This window comes from Orycteropus afer, unplaced genomic scaffold (assembly GCF_000298275.1).
Source record: "Orycteropus afer afer isolate SDZICR_OR568_19922 unplaced genomic scaffold, OryAfe1.0 scaffold00026, whole genome shotgun sequence".
NCBI lineage: Eukaryota > Metazoa > Chordata > Mammalia > Tubulidentata > Orycteropodidae > Orycteropus > Orycteropus afer.
In genome coordinates, this window is record NW_006921613.1 from 5,160,599 (window position 1) to 5,178,640 (window position 18,042).

At 37.9% G+C, this 18,042-nt stretch overlaps 1 protein-coding gene across 1 annotated transcript in view; it reads left to right on the top strand.

Moving 5' to 3' along the window:
* SLC28A2 (solute carrier family 28 member 2) overlaps nucleotides 1–18,042 on the top strand; it is a 51,365-nt gene that overhangs the window by 16,913 nt on the left and 16,410 nt on the right. Inside the window, exons 3-6 of the mRNA XM_007935301.1 lie at nucleotides 15,296–15,387; nucleotides 16,347–16,530; nucleotides 16,858–16,999; nucleotides 17,816–17,929. Of these exons, the coding sequence (XP_007933492.1) occupies nucleotides 15,296–15,387; nucleotides 16,347–16,530; nucleotides 16,858–16,999; nucleotides 17,816–17,929 (532 nt within the window). The remainder of the gene's footprint in view (nucleotides 1–15,295; nucleotides 15,388–16,346; nucleotides 16,531–16,857; nucleotides 17,000–17,815; nucleotides 17,930–18,042) is intronic.

The window sequence follows — 18,042 nt, forward strand, 5'->3', positions numbered from 1 at the left end:
TTTCCTTAACATGTAAAAAAAAAAAAAAAAAAAACAAAGGAAGAAAAAAAACAGGTCATAAAAAAAAAACTCCCCCCCCCCAAAAAAAAAGTCCTGGCCCAGATGGCTTCACTGGAGAATTTTACCAAACATTCAGGGAAGAGTTGACACCTATACTACTCAAACTATCCCAGAGCATACAGAAAGATGGAATACTCCCAAATTCATTCTATGAAGCAAGCATGACACTGATACCAAAACCAGGGGAAGACACCACTAAAAAGGAAAACTACAGACCTATAACCCTCGTGAATATAGATGCAAAAATCTTCAACAAAATCCTGGCCAAGAGAATCCAACAACATATCAAAAAAATAATACATCATGACTAAGTAGGATTCATACTAGGTATGCAAGGATGGTTCAACACCAGAAAAACAATCAATGCAATCTACCACATAAACAAAAGAACCATATGATTGTATCAACAAATTCAGAAGAGGCATTTGACAAAATCTAACACTCATTACTGTTCAAAACTCTCAGCAAAATGGGATACAAAGGAAAATCCTTTCTATCATAGAAACATAATAAAGGCCATATACACAAAACCAACAGCCAACATTATTGTTAATGGAGAAAGACTCAAAGCATTCCCCTTGCAAATGGGAACCAGACAAGGATGCCCTCTATCACCATTTCTATTCAACATTGTATTGGAATTCCTAGCCAGGGCAATACAATAAGAAAGAGAAATAAAAGGTGTCCAAATTGGCAAAAAAGAAGTAAAGCTATCTCTGTTTACAGGTGGCATGATCCTATACAAAGAAAACCCAAGAGATTTAGCAAAAATATTACTAGAACTAATAGAAAGATTCAGCAAAGTGGAAGGATACAAGGTCAACATACAAAAATCAGTTGGATTCCTCTACATCAACAAAGAAGCCTCTGTAAAGGAAATAAGGAAAACACTACCATTTACAGTAGCTACTAAAAGATAAAATACTTAGAAATAAATCTTACCAGAGACACAAAAACCTGTACAAAGATAACAACAAAACACTACTGCAAGAAACTACATAAATGGAAGAGCATGCCTTGTTCATGTATTGCCTCAAAAACCCAAGGAGGCATCACTATGAGTCGGAGTCAACTTGACAGCAGTGGGTTTTGAGTTTTTATGCCTTGTTCATGGATAGGAAGACTGAATATTGTGAAAATGTCAATACTACCCAAAGCATTCTACACATTCAATGTAATCCCAATACAGATTCCATCAACATTCTTCAAGGATATGGAAAAAAACAATCACTAATTTCACATGGAAAGGAAAGAGGCCTTGAATAAGCAAAGCAGTGCTGAAGAAGAAAAACAAAGTAGGAGGTCTCACACTTCCCAACCTCAAAACCTGCTATACACCCACAGTAGTCAGAACAGTGTGCTATTGGTACAATGATAAATAGACCAATGGAACAGATTTGAAAACTCAGAAATAGACCCATCCATCTAGTGACAGCTGATCTTTGACAAAGGCCCAAAACCCATTAAATGGGAGAGAGATAGCCTCTTTAAAAATGGTGCTGGCAAAATTGGATATCCACTTGTAGAAAAATGAAACAAGACCCATATCTCACCCCATGCACAAAAACAAACTCACATTGGATCAAAGACTTAAATGTAAAACCCCAAACTATAAACTCATTAAAGATAAAATAGGGGCAAATCTTGGGCCCCTGATTTATGCCATAAATAGACTATCAAGTTTAACCCAAAATGCACAGGCACTGGAAGAGAAACCTTCTAAAAATTAAATTCTTATGTGCAGCTAAAGACTTCTCCAAAAGAGTAAAAAGAGAACCTACAGACTGAGAAAAAATTTTTGGCTATGACATATCTTACAAAGGTCTTATCTCCAAAATTTATAGAAAAGTTCAGCACCTCAACACCAAAAAGACAAACAACCCAATTCAAAAATGGTCAAAGAATATGAACAGACACTTCACTGGAGAGGATATACAGGCAGCCAACAAACACATGAAGAAATGCTCATAATCTTTAGCCATTAGAGAGATGCAAATCAAAACAACAATGAGATATCATCTCACCCCCGCAATAATAACAACATTCAATAAGACAGAAAATAACAAGTGCTGGCAAAGCTGCGGAGAGATTGGAACTCTCATAAACTGCTGATGGGACTACAGAATGGTACAACCATTGTAGAAAATGGTATGGCATGTCCTTGAAAGGCTGAAAACAGAAATACCATTTGATCCAGCAATTCCATAACTAGGAATATATCCTAAAGAGGTGACAGACAGGACACAAACAGACATATGCACACCAGTGTTCACTGCAGCACAATTCACTATAGCAAAGAAATAGAAACAACCTAAATGCCCATCAACTGATGGATGGATAACCAGACTATATATGGTACATTCACACAGTGAAATACTATGCAACATTAAAGAATAATGAAGAATACATGAATCTTCTTGCAACGCAGATGAATTTAGAGGACATTATGCTGAGTGAAATAAGTCAATCACAGAAGGACAAATATTGTATGAGCCCATTATTGTAAAAAGTCACAGAACATTTTTTCAAGGAAGGAAACTCACTTTTTTGGTTACTGAGGATGGGAAGGAAGGGAAGGGAAAATCTCAGACTATTTGGGGGTCACATGTTGATTTGGGTGAGGGGAGGAACTGTGCAGAGTCTGTGACCAGCATGGTGTCACTGGAGAAAGGAAAGACACTGAAATGTATACAAAAGGTATAGACGACAGAGGCAAATACTATTACATGTACAACACTGCAGTTATCACTAGCACCAAATACCAGACTATGGATTAATGCATGGACAGGTGAGGCAAGCAGGTGGGGGTAGGTGAACAGGAATACACCCTCGACCAAGGATAGATTTGGCTGAAGATAGTCTTACATATGCACTTGTTCTGCAAAATTAGCCACATACATTATAGAAGCAACAGAAGACAGGATGGGAGTAACTTCACAGAGACAACCAAACATCTTGTGAGAAAAAATCACGAGACCTGGGAGCTTGGGACTATAGTCTCAGGGGACATCATGCTCAATTGGCACACATAGTTCATAAAAACTTTGTTCTACAACCTACTTTTAGCAACTGGGTACAGAACCTACCCAGGATGATGCACCCACCTACCCAAGGAAGATGCACCCCTTGGATCAAGCAGCCATGAGACACCAGAGGGGTAGCACTCACACAGAGAGAAGGCTGGATGGACAGGAATGCATGGATTAGAGGGGCACAGAGAGGGGGTGGTCATAGGCAGCAAAGAGGAGGAGAGTATGGTTGAGGACGGTAATCAGGGCCGTGAAATCAGATGTGCATGAACTGTTGAATGTAAAACAAGTTTGCTATGTAAATTTGTACCCAAAGCACATAAAAAAAGTGAACAAATATTTGTTAATAAATTCATATATAATTTAGACAATATATTTGATCAATTATTTTTTCATGTAAAAATTTTTAGCTCTGTTTTATTTCTGTATTGATTCTTAAATAATGCTATTTCTTTTTCTTCTAGTTCTTTTTCATCAGATTAACTCTGATGATCTGGTATTCTTTGTAGATACAATATGAAAGGTGGCTCTAATCTGATGCTCTTCCACACTCACATTCAGTTCCCCAGCAAAACATATTAAATTGTGAGTGCTTTCTGCCGGGTCATATTGCTTTAAGTTTGGCATTCACTACGTTAATGTGATAGTTTTAATCTATTTTTGAATCTTTTATTTCAGTGACGCAATTCGGTGTACCATATTTTTCCACAAATAATGCGTTGTTTGTTTGTTTGTTTGTTTTGCCAACCATGCTAATTCACCCTTCTATGAGTAATCATGCTATGAAAAATTTTTTCACATGTTTCTGACTTCAATTTCTATTTCTGATCACATAAAAACTTCATGTAAGGTAGGTATCAATTTTACTTTACTTGTAATTTAAGCCAAGTATTTATCAATAACTCAAAAGTGATATACAAATTTTGATTTTTGTAATTGCCTGATAAAATATGATTGTCATTCTTGTGAATGGAGCAGGGGATGTCATGTCAAACCAGAGTATGAATGTGTGAAGAACTACAAAAGTAACATTTTCAGACTATCTAACACACATAAGCAGGAGATTAAAGAAAATGAACAGAATGACAGAAATTGAACAGAAGAGTATGGGAGAACAGGTAAATGAAGCCAAAATTCAAATCTGAAAATGTTACAATACATGTGTGATATACACATGGGGATACTACAATAGAACTGTTTTAGTCAATTTTATCATTTTTGTGTGTTGGTGTGGGTGCATTATTTGCAAAAAAAATATGTGGTATTTAGCACAAATATAGTTGTTTATAATGTATTTAAAAATTTGGTAAGCCAAGTATTTGCATTCATTTTCTTTTTTTAAACAAAAAATATTCTTTGGCATTGGTGTTAGTTTATTCTTCAAATAAAATGTCTTATTAACTTACCAAAAGTCCTGTGGAGACTGAAGTTGCTATTGAATTCAGAGTATGTATTAATTTGCAGCATATTGTCATCTTTAGTCTTTTTGGTCTTTCCAATCAGAAGAATGCAGTAACTCTCCATTCATTCATGTCCTCTTTATATCTAAGGAGCTCTGGTGATATAGTGCCTAAGGCATTTGACTGCTAACCAAAAGGTTGACAGTTCAAACCACCAGCCACTCCACAGAGGGAAGATTGGGCAATCTACTTCCATAAAGATTTACCATCTCGGAAAGCAAATGGGGGTCACTATAAGTCAGAATCAACTCAATGGCAGTGAGTTTGGTTTGCTTTGGTTTTCTTTATATCTGCAATTAGAATTATACAATTTCATAAAATAATTTATTTGTCTTGACTTATATTTCATTGATTCTAATATGCAATTTTTTTTTCTCATGTTTAGGCTGGTGAAATTGGGATATGTCTGTAAAATGATTGCACATCCTAATTAATGGACACCATTTTTTGTCTTATTAGTGTAATTTTTAAATGAAGCATAGCATACATACAAAAATATAAACATATCATAAGTGTGCCTCTGAAAGAATTTTCATGAAGTAAACACACCCATATGCCCATCACCCAGACTAAGGACCAGAACATTACCAGTATCTAAGAACTGTTTTATATCCCTTTTCTGTCACAGCCTCGTTAAGTAATCACTATCCTGACTTTTAGCATCATAGATTAATTCCGCCTAATTTTGAATGTTCTATAAATGGAAATATACCATATATGTTCTTTTGTGTCCGGCTTAGTCTGTTTAACATTATGTTTGTGAGACTCTTCCATATTGTTGCATATATTGTAGTTTTTTAATTCTTAAATGCTGTATAATCTTTCATTGTAAGAATTTACCAGACTTTCCTTGTCTATTCTATTAGAATTGGAAATTTGAGTAATTTCTACTTGTTGTCCATTAGTGCTGCGATGAATGTCGTGGCACATGTCTTTTAGTAAACATAAGTACACTTTTCTAATGGGAATATCCCTTGGAGAAGAACTCCTGTATTATAGTGTCATAGAGTATGCAAAGGTTTACATAGCTTTAATAGATTCTGCCAAACATTTTTCCAACATGGTTGATTTTCTTATACTGGACCACCCTTGCATTGCTGGGATAAGTCACACTTGGTTATGTTGTATAATGCATTTAATACATTGCTGGGATTGGTCTGTTGGAATTGTTTTGAGCATTTTTGCATCTGTATTCATAAGTTACTGGTCTGTAGTTTTCTTGAAGTCTCTATCTAGCTTTGTTGTTGTTGTTATGTGCCGTCAAGTCAGACTCGACTCATAGCGACCCCTCCTTGGGTTTCCAAGGCAGTATCACTACGGAAGTAGATAACCTTTCTTCCAAAGGAGTGGCTGGTGGGTTTGAACTGCCAGCCTTCTGATTCTCAGTTAAGTGCCTTAGGCACTACGTTACCACAGAAATACAGGTCTCATAAAATGAATTAGGCAGTGTTCCATCCACCTCTATTTTTTTATAGAGTTTGAGAATAAAAAGCGTTCTGTAGAATTCTTCCTAAATTCACCACTGAAGCTATTTGGCCCTGGACTTTTCATTGTTGGAAGTCTTTTGATTACTGTTTCAATGTCTTTCTTTGTTATAGGTCTGTTAAGACTTTCTGTTTCTTTTTTAGCCAATTTAGGTAGTTTGTATGTTTCTAGAATTTACCCATTTCTTCTAGGTTGTTTAGTTTGTTGAAATACAATCATTCGTGGTATTATCATATAATCCTTTTAATTTCTGCAAAGTCTATAGTAATGTTATTGCTTTTATTTCTGATTTTAGTTACTGACATCTATCTTTTTTCCTTTGTCAGTGTAGGTAGTTGTTTGTCAATTTTGTTGCTGTTCTGAAAAAAACAACATTTGTTTTTGTTGATTCTTCTCTACTTTGCTTATTTCTGCTATATCTTAATTATTTACTTCCTCTAATTGCTTTTGGCTTTGTTTGCTCTTCCTTTTCTAGTTTCTCAGGTGTAAAATTAGGTTATTGAGTTGGGTTATTCTTTTAATGTAGACATTTATAGCTATGAATTTCCCTTTGAAGACTGCTTTTGCTGCATTCCATAGGTTTTGGTATGTTGTGCTTTCATTTTAATTTGTCTTTAGTATTTTCTGATTTCCCTTATGATTTCTTCCTTGACTTGTTGGTTCCTTAAAGTACATTGTTTAATTTCCACATTTTAGTGGAATTTCCAGTTTTCCCTCTATTATTTTGTGACTTAACACATGGTCTGTCCTAGAGAATGATTCATATGTATTGGAAGATGTGTTAGACTGGGTACTCTAGAGAAACAAAACTAATAAAGCTTATAGAGAGAGAAAGAAAGAGAAAGAGAAATTCATCTTAGGAAAATGGCTCACACACTTATAGAAGTTGGCAAGTCCAAAGTTCTTAGATCAAACGTCAAGCTAGAGGCTTATCCTGACTCTCGCAGCTGCAGGGGCTGAGGAGCTCAAGGTTGGCAGGCAGTATACTATCCATTTCTAAAAATGGTGCATTGAAGTCTCCAACTATAATTGTAGAACTATTTCTCCCTTCAGTTCTGTCAGTGTTTGCTTCACATATTTTGGGACTTTGGTATTACGTGCATGTATATTTATACTTGTTATCTCTTCTTGATGAGTTGGTCTTTTGACCATTATATAGTGTCCTTCTTTGTCTTTTATATCAGTTTCTTTTTTACGTAAAGCCTTTTTTTTTTTTTTTTTTTATCTGATATCAATACAGCCACCTCAACACTCTTTTGGTTTCTGTTTGCATGGAATATTTTTTCCAACCACTTATTCTTAACTTTGTCTTAGTTTGCTAATGTTACTATAACAAAAAGTACCACAAGTGGCTGGACTTAGAAGAGAAATGTATTGTCTCACAGTTTTGGAGACTAGAAGTTCAAATCAGGGCCTTGGCTCAAGGGGCAGATCTTTCCTTCTTGGTAGCCCAAGGTATTCCTTGGCTTGTAGAGGGATCTTTACATGGTTTCTGTGCTCCCCCATGTGTGTCTGTGTCTATTCTGCTCTTTATATAGACACCAATCAGAAGGGAATAAATTTAGGACTCACCCTACTCTACTATGACCTGATTAAAAAACAAAAGAAATTTCCCAAATAAGATCATATTTACAGGTACAAGTGTTAGGACTTCAACATAACTTTTCAGGAGATATAACTCAATGTATTACAAACCTAATTTTTATCTTTTGATTTAAAACAGATCTACTGTAGCAACATATAGTTGAGCCGTGTTTTCTTATTTATTCTGCCAATCTGTGCCTTTTAATTGGAGAGTTTAATCCATTCACATTTGTAATAATTATTCATAAAGATGACTTAGTTCTGCCATTTTGCTTTTCTTCTGTCTTATACTTTCTTTGTTCCTAAGTTCCTCAAGTTCTCCCTTCTTCATGTTTAATTAATTTTTTGTGGTGAAACATTTTTATTTCCTTCTCATTTCCTGTTGTGTGCATTTTAAAATAATATTTTTTTTTTAGTGTTTACCATGGATATCACCTTTACCGTGCTAAATTTATAACAAACTCGCTTACATTTGTGCTGGTATGGATCTGTTTTATATGGCTTTTCTCATCATGTTCTTGTGATTCTCACCAAATGACTGGATGAGACTATGCAAATGAGGTATTTATGGCCCACAAAGGGTATTGGAGAGCTTGCTAACAACGAAAATAAGATGCATATCACCTTTGTGGGAATGAGCCCATGAAAATATGGTGTAGCAGTTTCACTATCTTGCTAGGCTTAAAATGAGCCATCCCAGAGACAGATGGGAGGACTTCACTACCACCAAGAAGAAGCATCAGGAGTGGAGTGCTTCCTTTGGTCCTGAAGTCACTACATTGAAAACCTCTTAGGCCCAGGAGACACAGAGAGAGCTAGAACACTGAAGATGGCATGAGACAGTGAAAAGCAGGGGTACAGAAACAGTAGTGGCAGGACCAGTAGATGGGTGAGAGACAGCACAGTGGCCTTCCTAGTCTACACAGTTAGATGGCAACAGTAGTTGTGCCAGCCCACAGAGTAGGATAGCTGGGCACCCTAGGGCAGGAGCTTACTGGCAGAGTGGAATGCCTCCAGGCTTTTAGTAGAGCTAGGTTCATTGACCCAAGGAGCAAGAGACAGCTGAGTACCTTCAGGCCAAGGCTTACTGGTGGATTGTGATGTCTTTAGGAACTTATTGAGAGAGCTAAAGAGCTTTATAACACTTGCCCGAGCAGAGCAGAGATGAGGCTGAGGAGCCAAGAGGCCAAAGACCAGAGAGAAACCTGCTTATGGGCATAACACTTATATTATTTATTATTATTGTTATTGTTTACTATTATTATTATATCCCATAACACTTACATTCTTTCATTCAATGATGTCTGCAGTTCTCTTATGCTTTGTTTATATTTCTTTAATCTTTTTCTTTCTTTTCTTCAAAATGGATTATTTCAATTTTTCCCATCTTCAATTTCATTAATTCTTTCTTTTGCCAGCTCAAATCTGCTGTTGAACCCCTCTAGTAGATTTTTTATTTAATTTTTCTTTATACATTCTAGCTATCTGCCACAAGTATATAGGCAATTTTTTTATGGATTTATTATATCTATTTCTCCCTCCATTCCTTCATTCAGCAAACATCTATTGAACATCCATTATAGGCCATGCACTTATTAGCTACTTAAAACAATAATGTGTACTAGGTCCTAAGTTAGGCAACAAGAACACCAAGATAAAAAGAGAAGTGTGCCTTTCCCTGGTATGCTCAGAACCTAAGACAGGCAAACAGATAAATGACAATATTATGCCAAAGATGTGTAATGCCATAAGACCACAGAAAAATAAATAATTGATTCTGACTGGAAGGAGCCAAGGAAGACGTCAACTAGAAGGTCACATTTAGTTGGATATTGAAGGAAGAATAAAAGTTTAGCAGATAGAGAATAGTAATAGAGTATTCTAGGCATGGGGTTATGAAAAGGTTGTACCTTAGTTTTCCAATGCTGCTATGACAGAAATACCACAAATCGTGGCTTTAACAAACAGAAATTTATTTTCTCACAGTTTAGGAGGATAGAAATATGAATTCAGGGCACTGGCTCTAAGTAAAGGCTTTCTCTGTTGCCTCTAGAGGAAGGTCATTGTCTCTTTTGAGCTTCTGCTCTTGGGCAGTCTTCTTGTGCTTGGCATCTCTCTTCCTCCATCTCTCAATTGCTTGCTTAATCCCTTATATATCTAAAAAGATATTTACTCTATGGAAGGAAACTTTCTTTGTTGGTTACCAAGGGGGAAGGGGAAGGGGAGGGAAACTGTAAAAAAAAAAAATTTTAATTAAAAATAAAATAAAAAGATATTTACTCAAGATATACCCTACATTAATCCAGCCTTAGGAGGAGCTCTGGTGGCCTAGTGCCTAAGACATTTGACTGCTAACCAGAAGACTGGCAGTTCAAACCCACTAGCCACTCCTTAGAAGGAAGACTGGGCAATCTACTTCCATAGAGATACCACCTAGGAAACCCAAGGTGGGGTCACTATGATTCGGAACTGACTGGGCAACAGTGAGTTTGGTTTTTTGAGTAATCCTGCCTTATTAACATGACAAAGACAGCCCATTCTCAAATGGAATCATAATCACAGACATTGAGTTTAGAATTTACAACATATTTTTTGAAAACATAATTCAATCCATAACATTCCACCCTTTGGTACCCCAAAATTCATGTCCTTCCCACAAGCAAAACTCAATCACCCCATCACATCATCCTAAAAGTCTTAAATCAACTCAAAGTTCAAAATCTCATCTTTTGACTCATCTAAATCAAATATGGATGCAACTTTTGGCATATTCCATCCTGGGGCAAAATTCATCTTAACCTGTGAACCTGTGAAATCTAGAATACATGTTACCTACTTCTAAAATAGAATGGTGGAACAAGCACGAAGTAGACATTCCCATTGTAAATAGGAAAAATTGGAGAGAAAGAAGGAATAATGATCACTGAGCAAGTCCAAAACCCAGCAGAACAATTTACAACAGTTATCAAGGCTTGAAAGTTATCTTCTGTTCTTCGGGATCATCTGGGCAATGGTCCCACCCTCCAGAAGCTGCATATTGACCATGTTCTCTGGATTCTGAATAGAGAATCTTCCACTCTGGCTTCAGCTCCACCTTCCAGTCCCATTGAGATGGCAACCACGCTCCCTAGGATTTGGGCAGTCTTATTCTCCTAGTCCATCTGAATGGTAATCCCCCTCCTTTGGATCCAGCAGGCCCTGTTCTTTTGACTCTTAGGCATGGCAGCCCTACACCTCAGTTTTAGCTTGTTTCCAAAGCTGTGACAATGGAAACCAACTGCCTTATCTTTCACCTACAGAGCAGCTAATGGGTTTGAACTGCCAACCTTTCAGTTAGCAGCCCAGTTCTTTAACCACTGCACCACCAGAGCTTCTTAATGTAAAAGAGATTAAATAAGCATTTGAACTAGCAGAGATGGAGGAAGAGAGATGCCAAGCCACATGATGATCCCCAGGAGCAGAAGGTCGAAGAGACAAAGACCTTCCTCCACAGCCTACAGAGATAGAAAGCCTTCCCCTAGAGCTGGAATCCTGAATTTAGATTTCTAGCCTCCTAAACTGTGAGAAAATATATTTCTGCTTGTTAAAGTCACTCATTTGTGGTATTTCTGTTATAGCAGCACTAGATAATTAAAACCATACTTAGACAGACATCATGCTTTGTAAAGTAGACGGTCAGCAAAAAAGAGGAAGACCCTCAATGAGATGGACTGACACAGTGGCTACAACAATGGGGCTGAAACGTGTCTACTATTGTGCTATGACATAGGACCAGGCAGCATTTTATTGTGTTATACATGGGGTCACTATGTTTTGGAACTGACTTGACTAACCACAGGACAAACATTCCTTAGCTACAAGCTTGGATCTGTATACAGATTAACAGCCTATCAGCAAGAAGCCAAAGTTAAGAAGGGTAACAGATTTGACTCTGGATCAGTCATTTTACTTTGGTCAGGTGTCCCATAACTTGGACTCCACAGCACCTCTCATGCTCCCATTTCTACTTACTCTACCAATTTTACGATCCCATCTACACTGCTAATTCATATATTATCCAATATCATTCCTTAAGTATTTTTGTTATTAACTCCCTTTTCCATCATGGCAGTATCACTTATAATATTACCTTATAATTTGCTTTGTCTTTATCCTCTTTTATTTTTTTCCTTTCTCTCTCTCACATGAAGGGCAGTCTCCCCCTTGCTTTTTAAGTCAATCTGCGCATCTTTTTTGTTTGTTCCATATAGGTTGGTTCATTAAATTTTTTTATTGTGATTGGGTGAAAGTTTACAAAGCAAATTCATTTTCCATACAACAGTTTATACACATTTTGTTCCATGACATTGACTGCAATGCCCCGCAATGTATCAGCTTTCTTCCTACTTCCTCCCCATAGTGACCTCTTCCCTGTGTCCTTCCTTCCCATCAGTGCTATCTAATTTTCACTACCCCTACTCCACTGAAATGCTTTTACTAGAGTGACCAATGAAATTTAATTATCAAATCCAATATAAAAACTCTTTCCATTTGTATCTCATCTGGCATCTCTGATGCATGAGGTTTTAACAATTCTTTCTTTTTTGAAATTCATCTATTGCTTTTCATGACACGACACCTTCCTCATTCTTCCACTTCTCTGAACGCTCTTCCTATTCTTGTCTGTTAGTTTCCAGGGTTCTGTTCTTGGCCTTCTCTTCTCATTCCTATACATATGTCTTGATTCATAAGGATACATTGGAAACTGGCATCTTTCTTCCAAGCTTCAGACCACATATCCAATAATTTACCAAATATCTGAATCTAGATGCCACATACATACTTCAAATTAAACGTGTCTAAAATGAAACTCGGCATAAGTGTGATGATTTCCTGTTACACAAAGATGAACAACTCACATTTCTTTCCCAGAAATGGCTGTTCCTCCTCCTGTATTCTCTATTTTGGTGAATATTATCACCCTTCTACTTCCTGTCAATCCTCTCTCCTAAACACCTACTCCATTCACCCCTCATATTAGTCTCCCTTGCAACAACTTTGCACTTGCTTCCTAATTAGCCTCCAGCCCATCTCCCACTCCATTGACACCAGGGTGATTTTTCTAAATGCATATCTGCTCATGTTATTACTGTATTTCAACTCATGAATGCCTCCCCACTTCCTACAAGAGAATGTCTAAATTCCTAAGCACAGTATATAACCTACATGCCCCAGGTTCTGCTCTTCTTTCCAGGCTTTCTTCTCACCATCCACACACATGCTTTCTGCTTTCTAGTGACAGCAAATCATAAAGTTCCTTCAAAGTGCTAGGCTCACTCAAGTGAGCGTTTCCTTCTTTTAGAGTTCCCTGACCCTGTCTCTTCTAGCTCCCTGCAATGACAATTTAGCTAACTTCTTTCCCTTACCTTTCAGAATCAGTTCATCTGTCCTCTCCTTTGTGAAAGCTTCTTTGACATTCGTAGGCATAGGTACCTGCTCCTTCTTCTCTACTCTCTTAGCAATCATATCTTTGGAATTCTGGAATGACCTCTCTGGAATTCTGGTCTCACATCTCTAACTGGATGCAACATGGAGTAATAGACTTTAGCCTGACAACTCTGTGTTTTAAGTCCTAACTCTGCCACCTGTTGGCAGTCTGTTTCCTTACTTACAAACTTGTAATAATATTAACCTTGCAGTATTTTGGGAAGATGACTGATGAGGTCTGTGCAGTACCGGGTAGAAGGTGCCTAATAAACCATATCTTGATTTCTTTTCTTCACAGGCAAACTGTTTAAAAAGTAATCCACATGTGTTCACACTCACTCCCCAATCCACTGCAGTTCAGCCTTCACCAGATCACTCTCCTGTAAACAGCTCTCTCTCAAACAATACCAGGCACCTTATCATTGCCCAATCTAGCATCTTCTTATTCATCATGCTACTTGATTTTCTCCACCATTAAATATCACAGACCTTTCCTCCTTCTTGAACATCATTTCTCTTTTTGGCTTCTCCTCCTAGCTCTCCAAATGCTCCTACCAAGACTACTGTCTCTTCTGCCTACTTTTTAAGAGTAACTGTTCTGACTTGCAAAGAGGTTGGTAGTGGAGTATAGAAGCTTGGCAGGGAAAGGTGGAGAGGGCAAGATAGGTCAGTGGGTATAAGCCACACAAATTACCAAGAAGGAGGTCCGGAAGTGTGCTCAGGCCTGGCTATGTTGTGTACAAATGCAAGTTCCAAATGAAGGATTTTAGACAGCCCATCCCTGCAGAAAATGGAGATAAAACAGAGAAAGCAGAAGTGAAAGAAGGCTTTGATGAGGAACAAGGAGCATGTTAGGTAGGAGAGACATCAATGGAGAAAGAACCTCTGAAATCTGGTGGCCAAAGCTCCAGGGCATTTGGAGTTAGTAACTGGTCCTCAGCCATGGTTGAGCCATACGGGGACCTTTTTCGCTGGGCTCACTTTCTTTAGTACTGCCAAGAATTTGGAAATTAGAACTTTTTTTCTCATATGACTGCCACGTGCTCAAGATACTTTAGGAATGGCAGAGAAAAATGAACCTGGGATACAGCATGGGGTGGTTCTGGAGCCAGACTAATTGAGTTTACATTCTGACTTTGCTCCTTACACTCTCTGTCACCTTGGGAAAGTTATTTAACTTCTTTGTCAGTTTCCACATCTATAAAATAGACACCCTTAGGAGGAGTCAATGAGTTAATATTTGTAAAGTTGCTAGATAGAGTCTAGTTCATTATTGTTGTTAGCTTTCATCAAGTTAATTCCAACTCATGGCAACCCCATATATACAGAGTACAACGGCTGCATGGGGTTGTCAAGGCTGTGACCTTTCAGAAGTACGTCACCAGGCTTGTCTTCCAAGATGCCTCTGTGTCTGAACCACCAACATTTCTTCTAGTTGGCACTTAGCCATTTGTGCTACCCAGGGACTCCCTCCAGCACGTAGAAAACATTATATAAATATTTGTTAAAACAATCTTGAGGATGGACACTGGGAGGAGGTAACTATGGGGAGGAAGTGGGAGGGGAGCTGCTGCATTGTAAATTTTGGTCAATGACATGAGACAAAGTATATGTGAACTGCTGTATGAAAAGTGAATTTACTCTGTAAATCTTCACCCAAATCCTAAAAAAAAAAAAAAAAAAAAAACAATCTTGAATAGCCCCACTTTCTGGATACCTACTCTTAGGCTTGCCCACCAAGGGATTCCTGAGTACAGTGGTGTTTTTCTTCCTATCAATGCACATCTGACTGACTATTCAAGGCTATAGGTTCTGTAGTTTTTAGGGGAAAATGCTCAAAGCTGATTCTCAGAAGAATAGACTCCTTTAGGTATTTGGGAACTGAGCAACCCACTGTCCCTTTGAAACAGAGGACAGACTAAGGCTCAGGAATCTCTCCCTTATATGACCAGCATCCACTTCTGCAGTGGAAGGATACCAAAGATACCACTAATCCAGGCTAGATGAAGGTTATTCAGACCTTCTGTCCATTGGCAAGGTTTGGTCTGACCTTTTGGCATTGCCAGAACACCACCTAACTCTCCCCTGGATGAATAGCTTTTCTTTTTGATTAAGGGCAAATTCTGCCTTAGGTCACGTAGTCTAAGGCCTGGGAATAGATACAAATGGTATGGAGTAATTTTTGTATCTCGTCTTTTGGTTTCTCATCAGGAGGTACCAACAACCTTTCATCAAAGCAAGACAATTCTGCAAAACACACACCAGCTTATTCAAGAAAATCCTGTTGGGCCTATTGTGTTTAGGTGAGATATTGAGAATGAAGGGAAGTGAGAAACACAATCATTTTAGAATATTGCCTCTTGTCAAGATAATTACCATGTGGAAAACAATTTTCTTCACAAACTGACCCAAAGGGCTATTTGCTGTGTGCATCTTAATTACTCGAAAGTGAAACTTTCAAGTAATTCACTAACAATTTCAGAAATAAGTAATATCTGAGAATAAACTATTTTTCAAAACTGTACAATTTGATAGACTTAATTATTTCAGAGAATATAAGCTTATCTCTTTTTTTACTGTCTTCATACAGAGCATGGTTCTTGTATGCTTTACAAGGGAAGCTCCTGTTATACATTACTTACTTGCTAGTTTTCTAGTAAGATCAACAATATAAAATATTTTTAAAAGATAGCAAAAATCCATTTAAAGCATACTATTAATGATTTATGGAACCTCACTGTCAACAGCGGAGGCAGCTTGGATAGTGAGAATAAAAGTGATATTTTTGTGGGGAGTCAAGGAGCCATGGGAGAGGACCTTGTCGTTGTGCTTCCTTAGTGGTAGCCTTGTTTACCACTATTATTTTTTCTAATCACACAGATTATCTCAACAGGAAAGGTTAAATGATTAGTTACAAAGTTTTAGAGAAAAGTGAATGATTTTTGCACTATTTTTCTAAGAGTGAATGCTGATCAAATCTACTCCAAGGGCCAGAAAGAAGATATCAGCTAAAATAGAAGGGGGTGAGATTTCATTTGGGACAAGTGAAAATAAGTGGGACTCTCCTTAGGAATCCTCAAGAGAACAATTAGACATTTTTCCTGGCCTTGAAAACTGCAGCTCAGTCTGATATTTAGGGCTGGCTGGCCAGCTCTCTGGATGGTTCTTCTTGGCTTAAGTCCCTAATATTCATGACTGGAGCTTCCTTCACCCCTTGGAAGCTCCTCCTTGCTTATCCTTACACTGCATCATCTCTTTTTAGCATATGCTGCCTATTTCCTGGCAGCTTGTATCTTGAATTTCCAGAGGGCACTGGCCTTATTCGTCCTCACGTGTTTGGTGGTCTTTATCCTGGTTCAACGCTTACTGAAGAAGCACTTGGGTGAAAAGTTAATACAATGTCTGAAGCCCTTTGAAAACTCCCGCCTGAAGCTTTGGGCAAGATGGTGAGTAAGATAAGATAAGTTTCTGAGCTCTCTCTCAGGCCCTCATCCATGCTTTTAAGCCCTCACTTCTACTTTCTAGAACCAAAAGCACCATCACACCAGCAGTTGTTGTAGAGTCAACTTCAACTCATGGTGACCCTATAGGTCAATAGTAGCTAGGGAGCTGACAGATGAACAATTCTCAAAATATATTTGTATCTCATCTACAATAAACTATTGAGTTATTTCAGTTACCTCTGGGTGAACTTCTATTTTTTAAAGGTAAGCTTAATTATTTGTCCTTCATTCACTAAGTCAATTACATAATCTTTGGCATTCCCTCTTTAGGGTGTTTGCAGGACTCTCCTTGATTGGTCTTATCCTATGGCTGGCTCTAGACACAGCTCAAAGGCCAGAGCAGCTGATGTCCTTCGCAGGAATCTGCATGTTCATCATCATACTCTTTGCCTGCTCCAAACACCACAGTGCAGTGAGTTTTGGGTATGCAGGTTGGGCATAGTAATACATAGCTAAGGGTCATATACTAATTGCAAAGCACATGCACACAGTATTAATTACAAAGTGGGTGGTTTTAAAGAACAGGGATTTTCTTTCCTCACAGTTTTGGAGGGTAGAAGTCCAATCAGCGCATTGTCTCTAGAGACAGTTTCCTCTTTGTTGGTGTCCCTGGGCATTCTTTGATGTGTGGGTGGTCTCTCACCCCTGCATGTTTCTCTGTATCTATTCTACACTTTTTATAAGACACAATTCAGAAGAGATGAGATTTAGGACCCACTCCACTCCTCGGAAGGAAGGTTGGTCAATCTTACTTCTGTAGTGATACTACGTAGGCAGTAAATCTTTACGGAAGTAGATTGTCCAGTCTTCTTTCCATGGACTGGCTGGTGGGTTTGAACTGCCAACCTTCCAGTTAGCAGTCAAATGCCTTAGACCCTACACCACCAGAGCTCCCTGTGTATTGTGTATAGTAATGTTAAAATATTGGTTTATGAAAATTTTATTTGTATGTATATATATTTGTATAATTGTTATCCAACCTCTAGACATATTTTTTAAAAATCATATGGACATACTTGGCTTTTTACATATTGCTGCCCTATTCCCCTTTGCTATGTTCCCTGTTCCTTACTCCATTTTGCCTCAGATTTACTGTTAACATCTTACATTTGTTCTAACCAGAGTATACGTGAACAGATAATGAAGTACCCAAATTTAAAATCCCAATCAGGTAATAGGCATGTAGGGTTTAGAACTAACATTGGAATAATTTTCTTATTAATCTCAGGTGTCCTGGAGGACAGTGCTTTGGGGCCTGGGTCTTCAATTTGTCTTTGGAATCTTGGTCATCAGAACTGATCCTGGATTTATTGCATTCCAGTGGCTGGGAAACCAGGTTCAGGTATGAGAGAGTCAATGTGAGGGCTCTGCTCTTTTAGAACCATAGGGAAAGAAGTTTGTGGGACAGCATTAGGAGTTGGAGCTGTCTTGTTAATGATGCTGGTGGGAAAGGAG